The 22,103-nt window shown below is 43.4% G+C and overlaps 1 protein-coding gene across 2 annotated transcripts in view; it reads right to left on the bottom strand.

The window, feature by feature from the left end:
* Window positions 1–21,890, bottom strand: part of PINX1 (PIN2 (TERF1) interacting telomerase inhibitor 1) — a 75,457-nt gene extending 53,567 nt beyond the window's left edge. The window contains exons 1-6 of one of the 2 annotated variants that reach the window (XM_054498948.2): window positions 21,638–21,890; window positions 16,573–16,682; window positions 14,190–14,282; window positions 12,968–13,046; window positions 7,492–7,584; window positions 1,513–1,589 (exon numbers count right to left, since the gene is read on the bottom strand). In XM_054498948.2, coding sequence (XP_054354923.2) covers window positions 1,513–1,589; window positions 7,492–7,584; window positions 12,968–13,046; window positions 14,190–14,282; window positions 16,573–16,682; window positions 21,638–21,656 — 471 coding nt within the window. In that variant the 5' untranslated portion in view covers window positions 21,657–21,890. The remainder of the gene's footprint in view (window positions 1–1,512; window positions 1,590–7,491; window positions 7,585–12,967; window positions 13,047–14,189; window positions 14,283–16,572; window positions 16,683–21,637) is intronic. The other variant, XM_054498950.2, reaches the window with a different exon arrangement.
* Between the last annotated feature and the right edge of the window lie 213 nt (window positions 21,891–22,103).

The following is a 22,103-nucleotide window of genomic DNA, read 5'->3' as shown; positions in this document are numbered from 1 at the left end:
GGAGATGGGGGTTATCTCAAGCTATTGGAGGGACGTGGAGTTGATACAAAGGCTCAGGGTATGATCGTGGGGTGGGGGCAGCTGTTGGGCAGAGCAAAGGAGATGGAGTGCAAGAGGCGCAGGACTGGAATTCTAGTTCTTCCTGAGGACAAGGAGACGACTGAGAGAGTCAAGGAAGTGGGGTTGGAGAGGAGGCTGGGATAAGCCAGAGGCCACGTCCTCGGTGAATAAGGAAGAGTGGCCTAGTCCAGGTCTCACGGTGAGCACTGAGGGCAGAGGTGCAACCAGAAGCCAGCCTGTCTGACCATGGCTCTTTCCAGCAGCCCCTTGTGAAGGAGCAGCCAGCATGGCCTGATGTCAGAGTGGCTCCTCCCTAGTGACCACTGCCTATCTAGTGGCTCAGCATAGTCCACGCAGGCACCAAAGCCAGGTATCCTTTCCCAGCCTGCTGCTTCCATCTGCTGAGGGTGCAGGGGCAGACAAGGGCTAAAAGACACGGGAATTTAGTCCCAGTCCGCACAGGGAATCACCAAACGAGACTTCTAACCACTGGTAATTCTGGACTCTCTAAAAATTATTACTATTAAAAAACAAATATCTACCACCCTAGAAATAAAGATTTCTGTCAGTCTGGAAAAATGCCAGGAATCAATAAACCAAGTCTTTTTTGTTCTATGGTCACCAAGGGCCCTGGCTACAATCCAAGAAAAGAACATCAGTACAACATACCAGATTAGCTGAGTAACAGTGGTCACAACCATATATTCCAGATTTTCTCAGACAATGCCAGTTCTAAATATTTTTAGCCTGTTATCTTTAGAAATCCATAATCCTAATATATCTCAAACTATATCCAGGGCTGTCTCTTACACTTAAGAATGGCACAAAAAATTCTTTGCAATATTATATAGCCCAATTTAATAATTAGAATAAATTATGGAGATCATTCCATTGAGGGTGTAGTTTAGTCACCCCATTCTTTTCTTCTAGTTGTAAGGCAAATAATATTGTATAACAGAGGAAACACCCCATCAAACCCCCTTATAGATGGTGCTGATCTAGCGCTGTCTCAAATGCTGTTAGAATGGGACAGGCTGGTTCTAGAGAATGAAGGTGACATGCTTCCTCCCACCTCCATTCCAAATGGAGTAATGCAGTTTGAGCAGAACGGACAAAATCCCTCCCCTTCTCGGCCATGGAAGAGAGATTTTCCCCTCTGATTATATCGGCAATGGGTATTCTTCCCCAAGTTTAATCTAGTCCTCACACCAAAACAAAAAGAACAAAAGCCAAACACCAGAAAACACTTATTCTTTTTAAGATTCCTTATAAAACATATTATCTACCCACTAATATTATTAAAAGGATCATATCTAGGCTGTGTATGAAGCCTCCAAAGTGTTTTGGAAACTTTGTCAGAAAAGTACTAGTCATAGATAGAAACAGTCCTATACACAGGTGAAAATCAGACAGTATTAAAGCGGAACACGGAACCTGTACGTGGCTTTATACCTCAGGAGTCTTCTTACTCTGTCTTTTCCCAAAAATGCAGTCCAGATCTGTTTTGCTCCGAGATGATAGATCCTTCCCTAGAAAAACAACGTGATGCTTTTCAGTAAGACCGTTCTTCCTAAAAGAAGGAGCGCAGACATGAACTATGCAGCACCTCAAAGGAAAATGGCTTTTGGGAAAGAAACAATTTTGTAACTACTGACTTTCTACCCACTTTTTCATTACAACTCTTTCATTAGTAAACAAAATTAATTAAATTTTAAAACCAAGTAAATGTTTTAGAACCAGAACTCTTGACATTCTCTTAACTGTAGAAACAACCTAGATCATACTGACTGCAAGGAAAGCTAAATTCTACAGCTCACCCTACTCCCGCTATGCCCTCAAGGTGCAATTCCTGGGTCTCTGGGTTCCTCATTTAAAAATAGATCTCATTTGCTACAGAGACATGAGCTACTTACTTAGAAGATTATGAAATACGGATGAAAAAATACTACTAGATACACAGCTCCAAACTCTACATATGCACATGAATGAGAACGTATCATATTCAACACACAGGACCTTAATAATTAACTCAACAAATACAAATTTTAAAAGAATATATGTAAATAAAAAATACTGTATAAGGGTGACAGGGTTTCAGATTTTTCTTCTTAAAATGTTCTTTACTGCTCTAGCTATATTGTCTCTAAATAAAAGGCTACATAGGGAGAGCAGGAAATTAAATGGCTCTATGGTTCTTATTTAAAACACTAAACTCTTTAATTTCAAACCCACAAACCAACTAATTTAAAATTCACTTCTTCGGAATTTCTCCTTCTACCCAGTAATCCTCTGTGAGCAGTCGGCCAAATCTATTCCCATTTGTCAATGGCATGGTAAATGCATTTTAAAACATAACTACTCCATGTAAAGGCTTGAGGCTCTGGGCGAGGGAGGTTCTGGGTCAGACACAGGAATGTGAGTCTCATGCTGGAAGCCGAGTTCCACCGTCACAGACTCACTTGTCTTCTTGGTTTCCTGTAGCACATTGACTTGGCAAAGTAATGTCATGACCCAGAAGGTTCTAGTTCACTGACTATCACTGGGGCACTTAAATATGCTATTGCTCAGTGACTCCGTGAAATTAAAAAAACAAAACACCCTTCAATTTAATGCAAAACCAGGTGCCAAAACCAGTTTCCTAGGCAGCAGTACCAGATGAAGTGGCCCAGGCGGTATGACCTGTTCCTGCCAGGAGGGCAGGCTCTTCTGGGCTCTGCCTGCTGCTCTCCTTCCTACCTGAGCTTGACACTAAGCCCTCCTGCTTCTCATTTATGATTAAATAGGACCTACACAAAAAGACCCAAAAGAAAACCTATTTAAGAATAGACGATGCACATCACAGATAGGGCAGAAAATGAACCGGGAAAGTGGAGAAGAAAACTGGTTGTAGCAGGAAGAGGTGGACAAACTCATCGGCGGTGTAGAGATGTCCTCACAGCTTTGCTGCCAGCACAACCCATTTTCCAATGCAAAGCACAATTTGTACTTCAGAAAAGGCAGCTGTACTTAATTCAAAATGTGTACTGGCCATCTATCCCTAACCTATCCTCTGGAATACAGACACTCCAGAAAATGCAAATTAGGATCTCTTTTACAGCAATTCGACTAAAAGGAATGCTGGAGGGATTAAGAAGAGAGGGGACATGCGAGATCACAGTTCTAAAACACGATGTCAAAATATGAACACACAGAGATTCAAAACAGATCTGAAAGTCAAAGGCAAAACTGTCAAGCTGGCAGAGACACTAAGCTATACCAATGAAGGTGCAACTGTGTCTAAAGTTTTGATGATGGATTCTTGTATCAGAAATTTTTATCCTTTAGCAAAGTTCACTTAAGTAAATGTAGAAACCAGGATTGTTACAGGCCTTGCTCTGGATTTGATCTGGAAAACAAGAACACAGAGAAGAAAGAGTCAGAGACCAGTGGAAAGGAACATAAAAGGTGGACAAAAAGGTGAAGATGGAAGTGACCTTGAGATAGTTACTAATTAATGGTCCTGATGGAAAGCTTATAAACACCAGGAAATTATGACCACTTTTGAATAAATACCACAAATTTAAAAAGCATTTAAAAAGCTTATTTGTTTCAGTTCTGAATTATGGTCAAATCATACAAAATACTGTTGATAAACTTAGAGAAAAGGACAATTAAGAAAACTGAATAGGAAACAGATCTATCTGGATTTGGTTCATCTATTAGTCTTCAATGCGTAACATTTCCAGTACCAGTAAGAAAGGCCTCCGAGTGTCAAACTGAAAGTTCCTGCAAGGATGAGCAGGTGCTTTCTCGGAAGAACACTCTATTCAGGATCGTTTTAGCTGTTTGTCTAATAATCATGATTATCAGCTTCTCAGTCTATCAGAGTAGCTACTGGGAAGGGAGGAACGTTACTGCTATAGTCAGACACATTTACAATATCAAGAAATCCACATGGGAGGCAACTAAAACTTTCATAGACACGAGAACTTAGGAATCAAGATGATTTGGAAACAGTTTAGCAATAACCCAACAAGCTGTATTAGAACTGAGGCTCAAAAAACCAACTCTACGGAAAAGCAGAGTTGAGCTGCCAAGAGTAAAGAAGCAAAGGGCAAGGAATATGTTTGCTAAAATAAAAAAACACTTACGGTTTATGTAGGTAGCTTCAATAGTTTAGAAAATTCATTTGCATTATTCAATCAAGAAGGACAAATAAAATGACATACTTTTATTTTTATTTTTTTAAATGGCAAACACACAGAACTGGCAGTCAACTGAGGGCAGAAGATAAGGGTAACTCCACTAAAAGACACCATAAACCAGGAAAGTGGAAAGAGTCAGTGTGGGTGACACAGGTCAGACCCTAATAACCAATAGTAAGAGTCAGAATTTTCAAAAAGCCTACAAGGTGCTACCTGATATTTATTTAAATGTCAAAAGAATCAGAAGAGGAAATTGAATGCTCCTCACTATCAGTGTGCGACTGAGGGGCGGGGCTGACTGCGCTGTGAATACCAATTCTGTATTTCCCGACCAGGAAGTCGAGCACCTGAACATGCGTTAGGCATGTAGTTTCCTTGTTTCAGAAGCACATAAAGTAGCCCAAACTCTCAAAGGATTAAGAAGTCTGCAAGATTCCCAGGATAAAGCTGCATAATTACAGTTTATGCAACTTTCATCCAACGACTGCATAACTGAGGGGAGGAAGCACTGCTCTCCTGCCAACGTCTCACCATCCAGTCAGAAAACCTCAAAAATGGCTTTGTATCGATTGACATTTTCCCCTCTGCAGATATAGCCTCTATCTGCAGAGATCTTTTGCATTAAAAAAAAAAAAAAAACCACAAACCAAGCTGGAGTTGAGCCTTTAAATAAGTATGGATAAAACTGAATTTTAAAATTATACAATAAATTAGCTCAAGTTAGAATTATAAACTCAGGACCAGGGAAAGGAATAATTATATATCAGAACTAAAATGATATAACCAACCAGGTGCAGTGGCTCACACCTGTAGTCCCAGCACGTTGGGAGGCTAAGGCAGGAGGATCACTTGAGCCCAGAAAGTCAAGTCTGCAGTGAGCTGAGATTGTTCCTCTGTGCTCCAGCCTGGGCAACAGAGTGAGATCCTGTCTCAAAATAGAAATAAAAATAATGATATAGCCGATATTCAGGCAGTAGCAACTTTTACAACACTATTTGCTACTGTAATCTTACTAGAGTAAAATTTTTATCTTCATTCTTACCAAGCTATGTACAATTCCATCTTCCTGTTTGATTTCCTGGACCATACATCAGTTACAATATGAATCATCCTCATCAACTAAGTGAATGAGTTATTGTCATTATCAGCATACCCACTAGTTAAAATCTTTATTATCTATAATGCTGAAAAAGCAAAAGTTCCATAAAATGGGTCATTTCTAATAAATCATAAAACAGAACCTACCTTAGAACTTAATAGTCACTTACAAATGTATCCACATTTTACAAAAGAGGAAACTGAGTCTGAAGGGAAATGGGTAGGTGACTTGTCTGAGCGAGTAATGGCCAGAGTGAGATTTTCTGTGATCTAAGATAGTCCACCCTAGAGGAAACTTTAAAATAAGTTTGCACCGTGATTGGAAAGCTAGATGGTAAACCATTCTTTTCTTCACTCCCTGGACTTTTGCTTCCTTCTCTCTTTCCTACACAGGTCCAGTCTGCATGTCCTTCCCGTCTCCACTCCAGCTCTTCTCTGGTCCGAGACTCTTTCTGTTCTGCATACTAACTCCCTCTTCTCCCCAGGCAAAGCTAATAGATACAGAACCCTCGCTGGAAGACAGAAAACGAAGGCACGAGGTACCCAGCGGTCTGACAGGGTCACCCAGCAAAGGAGAGGCTTAACTAGAAATAGAAAGCAGATGCTCCCGGCATCCATTAGATTAAAGCAGATTACAGAGGCTTATCCCAGCCTCAGCAAATGCTTCAGATGAAATCATGCATGCAGTCTGGCACCAAAGGAAAATTAGAAGATTCTACCTGTAAAAGTGAAAGCATAAAAGGCTGCCACATCATCCGAAAGTTACAGGTCACTGAGTTTTATTAGTTTGCTCTGCAACAGCACCTTCTGTGATCTCTAGTTTTTTTCTACAGTCTAATGAAAAAAGAAGTGCTATTTCAGGGATTGGGCATGAAGTGAGCATGTACCCTCTCTTCAAAAGGACTGAGGGCCAAGGAAGCCTGTATTCTGTTCCGTAGCAGGCTGGGGTGGGGAAGAACCCCAGTCAGAAGGGATACGGGTGACAGCCAAGAAAGTTCCACGTGAGAGAAATAAGGGATGAAGCAGAAGAGCCATGGCTGCTGGAGAGGCAAGAGAGGCCCAGCCTCTCCCTGCACACAATCCCCAATCCACTCAGCTCTGCCATGGCCTCTCACCTCAACCAAACCCAGCCCTAACTTTTGGGCTCCTGGCCCTAAATGAAAAGCATCATCAATACTTCAGAGTAGTGGGAATTCCAGCTCCCACTGCTATCCAGGCTGGTTGTACAAGTTAAGAGCTTCCCAGCAATGCCCTGATACGCATGACATTCCTAGAAGACCAAAGCAAAGAGATGTGCTTTTCCTGACATATCAAGGTAGAAACACATCCAACCTCCCAGAGAAGAACCATCAATAGAGACTACATATCAAAGCATCAGCAGCAGCATCACGCTTCTTATGTAAACTATGTAACAAGTAGGTTTCTAATTCATGATACTGTTCTACAGGCAAACAACTGGGGAGTTGGTTCTATTAAGTTAAATTGTTTCTTTCCAATGCAAGATCGCCACCTAGTGGCTGAAGAGGACAACCACATGCACAAATGATTTCACATACTGGGAAGGGGCTGGGGAGGTGGTGATGAAGGAACACGAATTCTCACCCAGTTCTCAAAGGGCTTTCTACCCGACTTGGCAATGACTATGGAATGCCTACGCTGTGAAATGGAGAAATTACATGGAATAAAGGGTCAACCAGGGAGTGGGCTTTATCACACTGGAGGTCTCAATATAGAACATAATTCTCTAACCTGGCATATTAAGAGCTATTTAACACCAACATTCAGCTGTGAAAAAACACCATGCAGCTAAAAATGTCGGGCAAGAAATTAAAATTATTTTCTGACCTAGCTACATAAAGTCCCTTTTTCCTCTAAATATAAGCTGATTCCATGTTTTAGCTCAGCCACAGGACTTGTTCACAGTCTAAAGTCTAATCTGGGTCCCATCTCAGATCTCCTAGATCTGAATTCTAACAAGATCCTCAGGCACACCACAGTCAATGCGAGGACTCCAGCACTGTTTCACAGCAATGCAGTGGGAGCTGTCCATAACGCATGAAGCCACTATTGGCCAAGAGCTAAAATGCTTCAAGCAACTCAGGACAAACACATAGATTTCAACAACAAGTAAAGAAACGCTTAATCTTACCTTTTGTGAATTTCATATAGTGAACACGGTTTTTGGAGATTTTGGACTTTTCCTCAAGGCTAAAAGATTTCTTTTCTTTCTTGTCTGAGGAATCTTTAAAAAAGATGAAAAAAAAAAACATTAAAGTCTTTGTAATCCAATCTCATTTATTCTCCTAACAGTGGATAGTCTTGAAAGAAAATTTTAGGAGCCCTATCATTTATGATTGAACTCTTTCATTCATTTGCTCTGCAACAGCACCCTTCTGCTGGATCTCTGTTTTCTTTCTACGGGTCAAATGATTAGAAATATTTCTTTAATTTGCATACTATGGATCAGGCCAGGCTGCCCTCCAGAAATTTAGAAAATCCTTGAGGAAGAAATAAAAACTTGTGTTCACACAAAAATCTAGACACAAATGTTCATATTAGCCTTATTCATCATAGCAAAATACCAAAAATCACCCTCAAGTCCTTCAACGTGTGCAGCTGACCAACCCCTGGGCCATCCTTACAGTGGAATACCACTCCACAGTGAAGAGGGGCGGCCGCTGCCACCGCAACGGCCAAGACAAACTCCAGGACATTGTGCTTAGTCAAAGAGGTCCATCTACAAACATATGACTCCATCTACAGAACATTCTCGACATGACAAAACTATAGAGAGAGAGGACAGATGAATGGTTTCCAGGGGACAAGGATGAAGGTACAGTGGGTACAAATACAAAGATGAGGCATGAGGCTGCTGTGCCGTGGTGGCCAATCCTGTATCTTCACTGTCGTGGTTGCTGCATGAATCTACACTTGTGATAAAATTGCACAGAACCATATGCCCATGTACAAATGAATGGAGACCAAAAAAAAAAAAAATGATGAAAACTGGCTAAGGTTTGTGGTGCAGTTAACAGTAACACCAAGTGTCGACTTCTCAGTTTCGAAAAGCCACAGCAATGTAATGTCTCTCCATCCTGGGAGAACAGGGGGAAAGACGTTCAGGACTCTGTATTATTTTGCAAATTCCTACAAGCCTGTAATTATTTCAAAATAAAAAGTTCCTTTAAAAAGTGAATAAAGGTAAGACAGGTTAAATGATCATCTAAATACAGATCAGAGATGACGATTAGGTGACGCGTGACGGAGCAGCACTGGCTCTGAGCCACCTCTTCAGGGTTTTGGGAAGGACAACTGGCAGGGCAAAAGGAGCAGGAACACACCATTGAGGAAGACATCCGAGTGGGAACGCCTTTGACAGAAGAGAAAATGTGAGCCAGAAAGTAGTCCCTTGCTGAAATACCAGAGCAGGTTGATCTGAGGTTAGAGTCAATTATAAATTAGCTAGCCGCCTGCATTCTCTCACCTGTATCTGCTTGTCAGGTTCAGACAGAAAAGTGCCACAGAAACAGATCATAGGTAGAAGAGAGACTAAATTTTCCTACAGTTTTAAGAACATTCAGATATCAGGCTAGAGAAATTGGAAAAAAAGTGGCCGGGCGTGGTGGCTCATGCCTGTAATCCCAGCACTTTGGGAGGCCAAGGCAGGCAGATCATGAGGTCAGGAGATAGAGACCATCCTGGCTAACATGGTGAAACCCCAACTCTACTAAAAATACAAAAAAAATTAGCCGGGTGTGGTGGCGGGCGCCTGTAGTCCCAGCTACTCGGGAGGCTGAGGCAGGAGAATGGCGTGAACCTGGGAGGCGGAGCTTGCAGTGAACCGAGATCGCGCCACTGCCTGGGTGACAGAGCGAGACTCCATCTCAAAAAAAAAAAAAATTCCAACAAACCAACCTTCTTCAGAGGATATAAGAGAAATTGAAAAAAAAGAAACTCTCACCCTAATAGTGGAGCCAAACAAGCACATGTCCATTCAACAGCATGTGACTGCACTGCAGTCCCTCCCAGGAGTCACTTATTTCAAAGGCAAATTGGGAACTATACAGCAGGCTCGGAAGAACGTGAAGGCAGATGTTCACAATTGAGGCAAAGCCCAGCACGGGTTCATTATTTCCACAAGCTGAAACATTCTCTTCTGCAGCCACTTCCCAGGGACACCTTGGATTTTTTTGCAAGGACATCCTACTAGTAAATTCCTCCCTTTTGCACTTCATGTGGCACATGACATTTTCAATGCTGATGTTCCAATCACAAATCACAGAGGAAGTTATCAGCTTAAAGTGGCTCCTACCGACTGCAAGTGTATGAGGGACGAAGCGCTGGACTGGAGGCTTTCCATGAATTCTTGGATTTCCTTCCCACAGCCACTCCATAAGAGAGCTGCTGTGATGCCTGAACTCACTAGAGAGGACGACACTGATGAGACACACCCAGGAAGCCACCGCGATGGGACCGAAGCCCAGGCAGACATGACTGAGAGGCCACATCCTGAACCACCACACCGTGCCCTCACAGAGCAGCTCTCAGCCTTGACAGGACAGAAGAATCACCTGGGGAGCATCTCTACCTTCTCAGTACGCAGGTAACAAGAAGGATGCGTGAGCACCGCCAGGCCTTGAGGAATCACTTTCTATCTATTTGTTCACGTGCACTCATGCCTGAAACTGCTCGGAGACTGATTTATGCACCAATCTGGCCGTCCTTTCCCGGGTGCCGCCTCCTACTTTACAAAGGAAAGGCACAACTTTCCTCTTACCGGGATCAATGAGGGACAAGGGAAAATACTGTTGTCAAAGCAGCAATCAAAGCAGCTGGCCCAGCCCCCACACCCCTACGCCAACCCAGTTCATCAGGAGGTACACTGCCAAAGAGATGTGTTTAATAAACATTCATTAAAATTTATAACAGATCTGCCAATTTTATTAACTGTAATCTACTAATCATGAGGGTGGGTACAGTGGCTCACGCCTGTAACCCCAGCACCTTGAGAGGCTGAGGTGGGTGGATCACAAGGTCAGGAGTTGGAGACCAGCCTGACCAACATGGTGAAACCCCGTCTCTACTAAAAATACAAAAATTAGCCAGGCGTGGTGGCGTGCACCTGTAATCCCAGCTACTCAGGAGGCTGAGGCAGGAGAATCGCTTGAACCCGGGAGGCGGAGGTTGCAGTGAGCCAAGATTGTGCCACTGCCCTCCAGCCTGGGCTACAGAGCGAGACTCCATCTCAAAAAAAAAAACAAAAAAAAGAGAGAGAAAATAAAACCCTAGATTCCTTATGAAATCCTTCAGAGTAAAGTAAATTTTCTGGCCTTAATCGTGGTTTATGGCTCTAGATTTGCCAGCCACACTATCAGGAGGCTTACAGTGCTGAGTATCTCTGCTTGCTTTTCTTAGATGTAACGCATTCAGTCCTCACAACCACCTTCCAAGGACGATACTACTGCTTCCATTTGACCAAAGAGGAAATCGAGGTACAGCCATGTTCAGCAATTTACCGAAGGTCATATAAATGAAAAGTCAGACCAGGATTAAAATCCAGGCAGTCTGACTCTGGTGTTTGTCTCTAAACCACTGCATTCTACTTAATCTCCAAGTCTTATATGGTCATGCTTACATTCTTACATTCTTTTTTTTTTTTTGGAGATGGAGTTTCACTCTTGTTGCCCAGGCTGGAGTGCAGTGGCGTGATCTCGCCTCACCACAACCTCTGTCTCCCGGGTTCAAGCGATTCTCCTGCCTCAGCCTCCAAGTAGCTGGGACTACAGGCATGCGCCACCGCGCCCAGCTAATTTTGTATTTTTAGTAGAGACAGGGTTTCTCCATGTTGGTCAGGCTGGTCTCAAACTCCCGACCTCAGGTGATCCGACCGCCTCAGCCTCCCAAAGTGCTGGGATTACACCGTGCCCAGCCAAGCTTACATTCTTATCTGTATTTCTACTGAGTTCAACTGTGATCGTAAATATCAAGATGTTTTCTGTGTATAATTAGTAAGGAATAGTGTCCTTGAACTTTACTACTTCACAGATCCTGCATTTCCTAATATGAGTCACTCAGTATTTTCAGAAAACATTTTCCTTATCTTTTTCTTCTTTTAATAAATTATTGCCCTTCATGTTAGGACAACACACAGAACTGTTAGGATATTTCAAAATCATGATCCTATGGATAAGGAAAACTGTCCAAGTTATACATTCCAACAAAAAGTCCAATCTGGTTAGCAAAAATACCAACAAAGCACCTTTCCCTTCATGCTGTTGGGCTCACTTCCACACACAGCACTGCAATAAACCTTCCTATGGTTAGATGTGTGCTGTGATTTTACCAGGTAATTACCAGCATATTCTGCTAGCTACCTCCAAGCAGGACTGTCTTATACCTCTGCAGATCCTCACACCTAAACTAATACCCAGCACACAGCTCAATAAATGTTTGCTGAACTCCAGTCTAATTCATTATTTCACTCCACAAAATTCTCTTTCAATCTACCAAATATCTTTTGATTATTCACACATGATACACAAGGAATAGACTTTATAAACTAGAATGTTTATAAAAATGCTTGCAGATTACAACAAAATCCAATTAAAAAATGGGCAAAGTACTTAGACATTTCTTCAAAGAAAATATAAAAATGGCCAATAAGGGATGAAAAGATGCTTAACTCAGTGATTAGGGAAATGGAAATCCAAATCACAATGAGACATCATCTCACACCCATTTGGATGGCTACTATGAAAAATATAAAAGATAATTATTGGCGAGGATATGGCGAAATTGGAACTCTTATGCACTGTTGATGTAACCACTATAGAAAAACAGTATGGCAGCTCCTCAAAAAGTTAAAAATAGAACTACTATATGATCCAGCAATCCACTCCCGGGCATTACCCAAAGGAAAGGAAATCAGCATGTTGCAGAGGTACCTGCAAACCCACGTTCACCCCAGCACTATTCATAACAGCCAAGACATGCAATCAACCTAAGTGTCCACCAACACATGAACGGGGAAACATGTGGTGCATACACACCACGGAATACTATTTACCCTTACGAAAGAATGAGAGTTTTTCATTTGAGGCAATATGGGTGAGCTTGGAGAACATTAAGTGAAATAAGCCAGGCACAGATAAATATCGCATATTCTCGTTCATATGGAAAAGCTAAAAGAGTTGAGCTCATAAAACTAGATAGCAGAACAGTGGTTATTAGAGCTGGGTAAGGAGAATAGCTAGGTGGGAACAGCTAAAGATTGGCTAATGGAAATAAAAGTCCCACTAGATAAGAGGAAAAAGCTCTAGTGTTCTATAGCACTGTAGGGTGACTATAGTAAATAATATTTTATTGTATATTTTCAAATAGCTAGAAGAACAGATTTTAAATGCTCCCAACACAAAGAAATAATAAATGTCTGAAGTGATGTATATGCTAATTAAGTTGATGAACACAACACATGTGTACATTACAAACTGTGCACAGGTATTGACATATCACACTGTACTCAATAAATATGTATAATTATGTGTCAATTAAAAATAATAAAAGCAAAAAACAAAAAGTAGATAAACATATTTTCACTGAGAACTTATGTCATCTGATTTCCCTACCTGCGGTTTCCTGCCCATGGCAAGTGTTCAGTTCGGCCAGAAGCTGGTTAAAATCATCCTGATGGGCAATCCAGTTGTCCTGAAAACATCAAAGAAATGAATGAGAGGTAAGCCTGTAGTTTACTTACACTGACTGAGATGATACATTTTGGAATCAAGGAAATCCAGTGGTTAATTAAGAAATTTTAAATGTTCCATCAAAATACTATTTGATAAATTTAAGTAGATTCAAGAAATAATATAAAGTTAAAACGCTCTTTATCCAGGTCAATATTAAAAAGGGGTTTCCTAGAAGCTTAAGGCCTGATTTCACATGTGAATGACTTATCGATCAAGTCAATTTATAGTAAATAATCAACAGGCAACCTGTATGCTAAATGTTAAAGTAAAACATAATGAAATTACTATTTTTTTCTCACTAGGGGAAATTCCATAGTTCAAAGGACAAGAACCATGAGGGACACAGAAATGCTCCTTTGCTCAGTAGAAATTAAAATCTTCTAATGACTCGAATCAACTCCAATTTTACAAAACTCTGAGGAAGGGGAGGAGGGAGGACCTTAAGTCCCCTGAATCAATGAGTTCCCATTTGCAAGGTGGTTACCTAATAAGTTTATTATAAAAAAATGAACTTGGCTTTTATAAGAGAATGAAGATCTCCCAAACAAGTGGGAAGCAGGGTTTCAATGTAGGACTCTGCCGTACTCACATTCTTACGCATTTTTAAGAATGCTTAAGGTAAAGGAATATGGAATAGGTTTACTGGGCAATACTTCTTCTAAGAAAATAAGTTTATCTGTGTTATCTATCTCTCAACAACTACATTTGAAATCAAACTTAAACTCTTTCTTTAGTGGCTAAAAATTTTAGCTCCACCAATCCACTACTCAGAGATACTGAACTAACCAAAGTAATTCAATTTACCTAAAGTAATTCCTCAGATTTCCTACCAGATTCTGTTGGCTGCAAAAACTTAGAAACAAAACTTTTCAGTTTAGATCCTTTCCAAAAGGGAACAATGATACTTAAAATGAAAAGCGCGGTAGGCCACTGACTCTGAATTACAGTGCCATGCATTCAAAGCGTCAGTGTTCAAGAGGAAACGTGAATGAAAAGAAGTGCTGCACCAATGGTCAGAAGCAGACGAACCAATCAACTTTCAGATTTACAAGACTGAAGCCAATTATGCAAAGACACCCAGGAGGCACAGACTGCTGCTCACTTCATTACTGATGGTAGCTCCGAGTCCCAGGTGGTTATTTTTCACTTGAACTTTAATGTGATCTGTGGCTCCTTGCTCCTGAGCCCCTAAACCCTGTGGAGATTAAACACAGAGAGTTAGAACATGCCTCTCACTGACACTCAGAAGCAGAGCACTGCTACAAAACTCACAGATGCCTATGGCAGGTGTTCTGAGTTGATGATTCTCTCCATTAAATACTTTCACGAAGCAACATGGGGGAGGACTCTAAGTCCTCTGCATCAATTAGCACTCATCTGTAAGATTTTCCAGGTAAGGGAAGATCAAGTGCAAAGACCCGAAGGTGGGAAAAAACTCAGTGTACTGGGAAACCTCAGAGGCACCCAGGGTGGCTTCTGCAAATGAAGGAATGAAGGAAATAGGATGACAGAGGGGCTAGATCTCACATAACCTACGGGAGGAATTTGGATTTTATTTTAAAGACAATGGAAAACCACTGGTCTTTTAAGAATGACATGATCTAATTTCCATATTTTAAAAGATCATTCTGACTGCTGTATAGCAAATGGGCCAGAGGAGAAAAAGGAGGGAGGAAGGGAGGCAGCTGAGAGTCTGACGAGTCAGTGAGCGCAAGTGATGACAGTGGCTGAAGCAGGGCTCTGCCCTGCATGGAGAAGAGATGACTGGGGTGCGGGAGGCTGGAGAAAAATGACGACTGGGGCTGCGGGAGGCTGGAGAAGAATGACGACTGGGGCTGCGGGAGGCTGGAGAAGAATGACGACTGGGGCTGCGGGAGGCTGGAGAAGAGACGACTGGGGTGCGGGAGGCTGGAGAAAAATGACGACTGGGGCTGCGGGAGGCTGGAGAAGAATGACGACTGGGGCTGCGGGAGGCTGGAGAAGAGATGACTGGGGGTGCGGGAGGCTGGAGAAGAATGACGACTGGGGCTGCGGGAGGCTGAAGAAGAATGAAGACTGGGGTGCGGGAGGCTGGAGAATGACGACTGGGGTGCGGGAGGCTGGAGAAGAGATGACGGGGGGTGCGGGAGGCTGGAGAAGAATGACAACTGGGGCTGCGGGAGGCTGGAGAAGGGACGACTGGGGTGCGGGAGGCTGGAGAAGAATGACGACTGGGGTGCGGGAGGCTGGAGAAGAGATGACTGGGGGTGCGCGAGGCTGGAGAAGAATGACGACTCGGGCTGCGGGAGGCTGGAGAAGAATGACGACGGGCTGCGGGAGGCTGGAGAAGAATGACGACTGGGGCTGCGGGAGGCTGGAGAAGAATGACGACTCGGGCTGCGGGAGGCTGGAGAAGAATGACGACGGGCTGCGGGAGGCTGGAGAAGAATGACGACTCGGGCTGCGGGAGGCTGGAGAAGAATGACGACTCGGGCTGCGGGAGGCTGGAGAAGAATGACGACTGGGGCTGCCGGAGGCTGGAGAAGAATGACGACTGGGGCTGCGGGAGGCTGGAGAAGAATGACGACTGGGGCTGCGGGAGGCTGGAGAAGAATGACGACTGGGGCCGCGGAAGGCAAGAGGGTGGAGGAATCAAGCATGACTCTCAGGTTTCTGGCCTGTGTAAGTGGCAGACGGTACCATGTATGAAAAATGGGGGAAACCTGGGAAAAATATATTTGGGGGAATCAAGAGTTTTATAATAGAAATGATACCCTTGAAATGCTTACTCAAGTGGAAATATCAAGTAGGCTATTGAATTTACAAATCTAGAGCTCAGAGGACAGAACTGGACTCGATATAGAAAAATGACAGTTCCCAGACTTTAGCTAACTCGAAGTGTGGCAAGGGAATGAATGAGATGACCGCAGCAGAGTGCAAAAAAGGGGCCTGAGGTTGAGCCTCAAGGAGCTCTAATAATCAAAAGTCTACAGAAAGAAGAGACAGCAACAAATTTAGGACTGGCAAGTGAGGTTAAAAGAAGAGCAGAAGAGACAATAGTACTGTGGAGGCCAAGACAGAAGTATTTCAAGGAGAGAGTAGTCAATTACATCCAGCACTGCTGAGGAGTTAACTAATGTGAGAACAAAACAAGGGCCCACTGATTTGGCACTTAGAGATCGCTAAAGACCTCAACAAGAACCATTTAAGTGTAGAGGTATCAGCAGAAGCTCTACTGGAGTCAAGAACAAATGGAAGGGGAAAAAGCGTGTAGCCTAGTTGCAATGACTATGAAAGATGCTAAGCATGGCAGCTTAAATGATAGAGAGTTGACACATGTCCAATCCTAATTTATCATCATAAGGTCACAACAATTTTTGATTTGGGATCAAAATCACTTACTGATCCAAAGCATAAGTTTCTTCCAGTCTCCTAAGAAGGAAGTTTTCCCCTAATTTCTAATCTCTTTTCATAGCTCAGATTTTTTCTGCTTTTCTCCAAAATACCTTTCCTTTAGACCACCCCATCTTCTCTAGCATCCGCTGGCCAAACTTGGAATCGTCATTACTCCAGGCAGTGTTCTGAGGATCCACAGCCCACTTCTGCTTCCGCCGACCTGTAAATGAAAAAGCATTATCATCAGCAATGCACCACTACCTTTCAGACCTGGAAAATACCACACAAACATACACATGCATAACTTTGTGTATTTTATGTATGTATGTAAAATATGACATACATTACAATACAGAAATTAATTCAACACTCAACAGAATGTTAACAGACTGGATCATTTATCCTGATTTCCCTAATAAATGTATATTCTAGACATATAAGTTGACCTCTTAAGATTAAAATTGAAATGTTCCTCATAATGTGGCAAAGCAAATGCTCAATATACTAGAGCTGGGCCTTCCATACTCCACCATCAGCACAACTGAAAGCACCTGTGGACACCAGTGTCCTCATCACCATCAGCAATAGTAGCAGCAGCATTACAGCTTCCACTGCCATGCGTTACTACATACAAAAGAATATGCAATACCAAGGATGCACTTAAAATAGTAAATGCCAATTATCCAACCTGAGACCTGCTCCAAACGCTGTACATAATAAAGATTCAATTTTCACAGTAACCCAACGAGTGTGGATAGTACCATTGTCACTGGCAGATATGAAAATCTGAGGCTTAGAGAAAGAAATTTGCCCAACATCCCCAAGCAAAATCCAGACCCTTTAAACCAACCTTGGTCCTACTGACTTCAAAGCTTATATTCTTAATCCACAACATACAATAGTCATTACACTCTTGGGGAGAGTCAACTGTACCCTCCACACGTGTGACCTACAGATAATAACAATCCCATCCCTCTCACTGAGATGCCCTGAAGCCCTCTGACCCCTCTTTGAACTTCTAGAATAACTTATCTGTTTCTTAACATCCGCTGTATTAGGGCTATTTATAACCACCTTTCCGGTTTCCCATTAGACCATCATCTCCTTAGGGCTCATATTCATGTCTTTTTTCTGAGGCTTCGTTGCAAGAAGTAAAAAAATCACTGTGCCCACAGCAGGCACTCAATAAATATGTGAATGGAATAAATGATAAAAATGAAGAATGGAAAGAGGAAGAAAGGAGGAAAGAAGAGGGAGAGGAAAAAAGGAAGGAGTATAACTGAATTAAGGGAACTGCTTTGAATCTCATCAAAGCAACTTTTTTTAATGCATATAAATTACTGATCATTATGAACTCAAGCTTATCACTGTAGTTTTAAGGAAAATTATGACAAAAATAAAGAACTCCAAAGGTTCAAAGAACAAGAATATGAAACCCAAAAGTACACTGTGGCCAAATGAGAAATTTGGAGGTGTCATTATCATTTATCTGCCACATCAATATAAGCACATTGTCTCACCATCAACACAACCCCTCCTACCTTGCCCATCTCATCACATAATTAAAAAATAACAGGACCCCCTGTCAAAGGGGCTCACTGTGGCACACATAAAATCAACAGAGGCCCATAACTATGCACACTCCAGCAAAAATACGAAACCCTTTACAAATACACAGGCAGAAAAAAAGGCCCTTAACAAAGCAAAACAAGTTGGGCTCGAATTTGTAGTGTTTTGCAGAAAAAAAAAGGTGACCCAAAAATGTTCCATCTAAATTACCCCTTTACTTATCTTGGCAAATATTCAGCATAACACTGCCTCTGCTAATGAAAAACACACCAGAGGGAAGCCTGTTAGCCAGTATTCTATATGCAAGCTGGCATCAGTGTGTCAGAGTTCATGTGTCTATGCAGTGCTTGCCAGGGGTCTTTGACTAGGGCTTGTACGAAGGAAACAGTTTTGAGAATAAGCTCACACTCTGCAATAAGAATTGCACACGCTTTATATTACATACTTATATAAAACAAACTATAACGCCTACACAAGAGATTAGCTATTCGAGGTCAGTTTCTCTCCCCTGGGGAAATGGCAGTTAGCTTCAATCAATGGGATCACACCACTGTTTCCAAACAAGGATGTTGGCGGGGGGGGGTGTGGCAGTTTCCCATTGAAAATGAGTAACACTGGGTTAAATTAAATTTAATATTGAAGAATCTCCCGGAAACTTTACTATGCAAATGTGCAGATCCTCTTAGAGGAGGCCAGAGCAGGCCTGCCATGCTTCCCAGACTTACTTGACCAGAACGCTGCTTCCCTGGAACATTTTCTGGCTCTAATGTCACCCAAGTTTCCAGGTGTGGAAAAACATGGTAAGGAAAAGACTGCCTCTGAGCTGTTCCAATTGGATCACCTTTTACATGTCCTTTGTAATTCTCATGCCACAGTCTGTTCTGAGCTCAGATCTCAGCTTTGTTCACTAACACAGAAGGCTTGACTGCTATTCTTTGAAAGGCCTGTTTATAACAGGGAACCCAAGGGTTCCCACCATTCGCAGAACTGGTAAGAGCGGCTCATTGTGCCTGTTTATGCAAATGATACGGTTTATGCTGAGCGCCTGCTTTCCTTCTGGGAGCCTGGAATTCTGGTGCCTCCCAGGTAGAGGGTGTCCATGTGACCAGCCCCCAGGAAATCCCTGGCACCGAGTCTCTCACTAGCTTCCCTGGTGGGCAACATTCCACATTTGCTGCTAGAACTCACTACTGGAGGAATTAAGCGTGTCATGTGTGACTCCCTGGGGGAGGGCTCTGGAAGCTTGACGCCTGGCTTAGCCTGGACTTTGCCCCATGCATCTTTTCCTTCTGCCGGCTTTGCTCTACATCCTTCTGCTGTAATAAATCTTAGCAGTGAGTGCGACTATATGCTGAGTCCTGTGCCTGAATCCCCCAGCACATCCCTGAATCTGGGGATGATCTTGGGGACCCTTGACACGATCTGGAACAGCAGTGTTTACAGCATGGCGCTGGGCCTCAGGTAGAATGCCCTGAATCTGCAGAATCACTATTTGGGATGTATTTAAGCATCCTCTAGCAGGTACTCCTATGTGGAGATCTAACTGTAAATGGGCCTGTCGGGATACTTTTGGGGCAAATCCAATAAAAACCATCCACACAACAGCTCAATACCACATGACTTATGCTAAGATCCCATTTACTCTAAAGGGCGTGTTGAGTCCCAAGAGCCAGGGGCAGGAGTTTTAAACAATCTCTCAAAATTCAGAGGTTGATCAGGAGACAATTGTTACACTAAATTAAATTTGGCCTGAGGAGGCCTCCGTACTTGAGTCCTTACATAAGGAACTACAACGTACGTTAGAACTCAAAGGAAGCGAAAGCCTATCGTAGGAGTATACTCTTATAACATATGAGTCTCAATCCATTACAGCAGCTGGGCTTCAATCACAGGCAGCCAGCTGATTCAAATAAGGCAAATCAGAGCGGTAACCCTAACCAAGTTGCCTCTGTACCTCCTTTCCGTTCACTGTCCATAAATACTGCCTGACCGCATAGCAGGTTGGAGTTCTTAGAACCCGTTCTAGTTCTGAAGGCTGCCCAATTCTTGAATCATTCTTTGCTCAATCAAACTCTGCATAATTTGTCAAAGGTTTTTCTTCTTAACAACACCAGTCCTAAGTATCTAATTACAGAAGATGCTATACCCATTTAGCAAATTATGAAAAAGAAAACAAAAATATTACGTATTATAATGACAAGGATTTGACAATTTGGAATAACGTTGGGAAGAGAACTGAAAACCGTCTCTTGAAATCATGTAATCTGAATTACTGATGTCTACAAATAGCACTTTACACCTCTATACTTCAGACTTTTCAAACTATGTTCTGTTCACCATCTCACTGATTTAAGGCCACCTAGGGATAAAAATAGTAAGAGAAGATTTTGTGGCCTCACAAACACTGATCAAAGGAACAGACATAAAAGAATAGCAGAACTAGGGCCAAAGTCGCCAAGTGCATGCTGAATTAAGCAAACATCAAAGAATACGAAAACCAGAAGAGATCTTAGCTATCTAGGCTCTAACCCTGACTCCTCATTTTTTACTGGTGAAAAAATAGAACCTACGGGTTCAGTCTAAAACATACTCATTTCTATGAGTCTCCGCTGGTCTTACTGGCAAGAACATAAAGATACAGAGATAACTGGATCAAATTTGCCATTTTCTAGCTCAATGACTAGGGGCAAATTATTTTCCTTTGAACGTCAATTTCTGCCCCTGTAAAATCGGGATGGTGCCTGACCCATTTCGTTTTGTGCTCCTAGTCCTCCATCCTCTTAGAAAAGAGAGTGCTAACAGCATTTATTTCACAAAATCCCTGTGCTGGTCTGCTTGATCTGTTAAATAAGCTGTTTCTGTCCTTTGCTCTCTATACAACTCGCCAAGCAGGACCCGCTTTTCAGGATCAAAACATGACTGCCATCTGGCGGCAAGCGACCTTAGCTACAGGTACAATTCGGAAGTTCAGCAGCCTCTCCAGAGACAGGGGTTTCACCGACTCCACAAAGTGAAGGTAAATGTCAAAGGTAAACAGGCAGGACGGGGCGCTGTGGCCAACTAACAAGGTCAAAAACGCCAGTCTCACTTACAATTACTTATTAGCCCTGCACTCCCCCGCTAAGTGGCTGACGTCCCATATTTGAGACTTCTAACTCCTTTGCTTTTTCTTTTTCTGGGTTCAAGACATCTTGGACAATGTGATTACAGTTTGAAGTGATTCTTCTGCTCAACCTTCTCTTTTTAACCTGAGGAAGCTGAGGTCCGGGGGAGTGAAGCAACCAGTCCGGGTCCCCATAAAGGGCGGCGGCGTGGCCAGTCCCGGGACCCGGTGTTCTGACCCACTCCGCGCGCGCCCCAGGGTGATTCTGAGGACGGCGTCTCCGGGAGACACTCGCGGTCTCTCTCACTAGCAGACCTGCGGCCAACTTTCGGGGAGCTCTGCGGCGAGCAGGACAATCAGAGCCGGGCTCGGCTCCCCGGTCCCCCGATCCCATGCGCCAGGCGCGCAGGGAACCCGAGCTCCCAGCCACTCCGGGCTGCCGTGCGCGTCACCCGGCATCTTCACCGACGCGCCCCGGTCAGGCCTCCGCTCCCGACACTCACGCTCAGCCAGCATAGACATGTCTGAGAGCCTGTGATACTGCGGCCTCTGGACCTGGGTAACTGCGGCCACTGGGCGGGCAGGAGACTCCAGGAGAATCAGGACGTGCGTAACTCCCTTGCCGGCGGACTGCAGCGGACGGGGCGCGTGCTGGTGACGTCAGTGGCGCGCGACTCGCTCCTCGAACACGTGGCGGCGAGGGGGCGAAGCAGGGCGGAGCAACCTGGGGCGGTGACGGGACAAACAGGGACTGAGGGGGCGGTGGCCTCCCTGCGGGAGGTGGAGAAAGGAGTACGTATTCGCTCATTGGCTAGAGGGAGTGTGCGCACTAAGTGATTGATGTGAGTAAAGCCCGCCGGGCGTGTCTGCCGCGGAGCAGGCGCTCACGTGGGTTACCTGTAGGGTCTCCATCAGGAAGCCCCAGGTGCCGGCAAGGAGGGTAGTGGAAAGACGTTACCTGCCCTCAAG

This window comes from Pongo pygmaeus, chromosome 7 (assembly GCF_028885625.2).
Source record: "Pongo pygmaeus isolate AG05252 chromosome 7, NHGRI_mPonPyg2-v2.0_pri, whole genome shotgun sequence".
Lineage (NCBI taxonomy): Eukaryota > Metazoa > Chordata > Mammalia > Primates > Hominidae > Pongo > Pongo pygmaeus.
The sequence above is the reverse complement of the archived record's forward strand: the minus strand, read 5'-3'. Positions and strand labels throughout refer to the sequence as shown.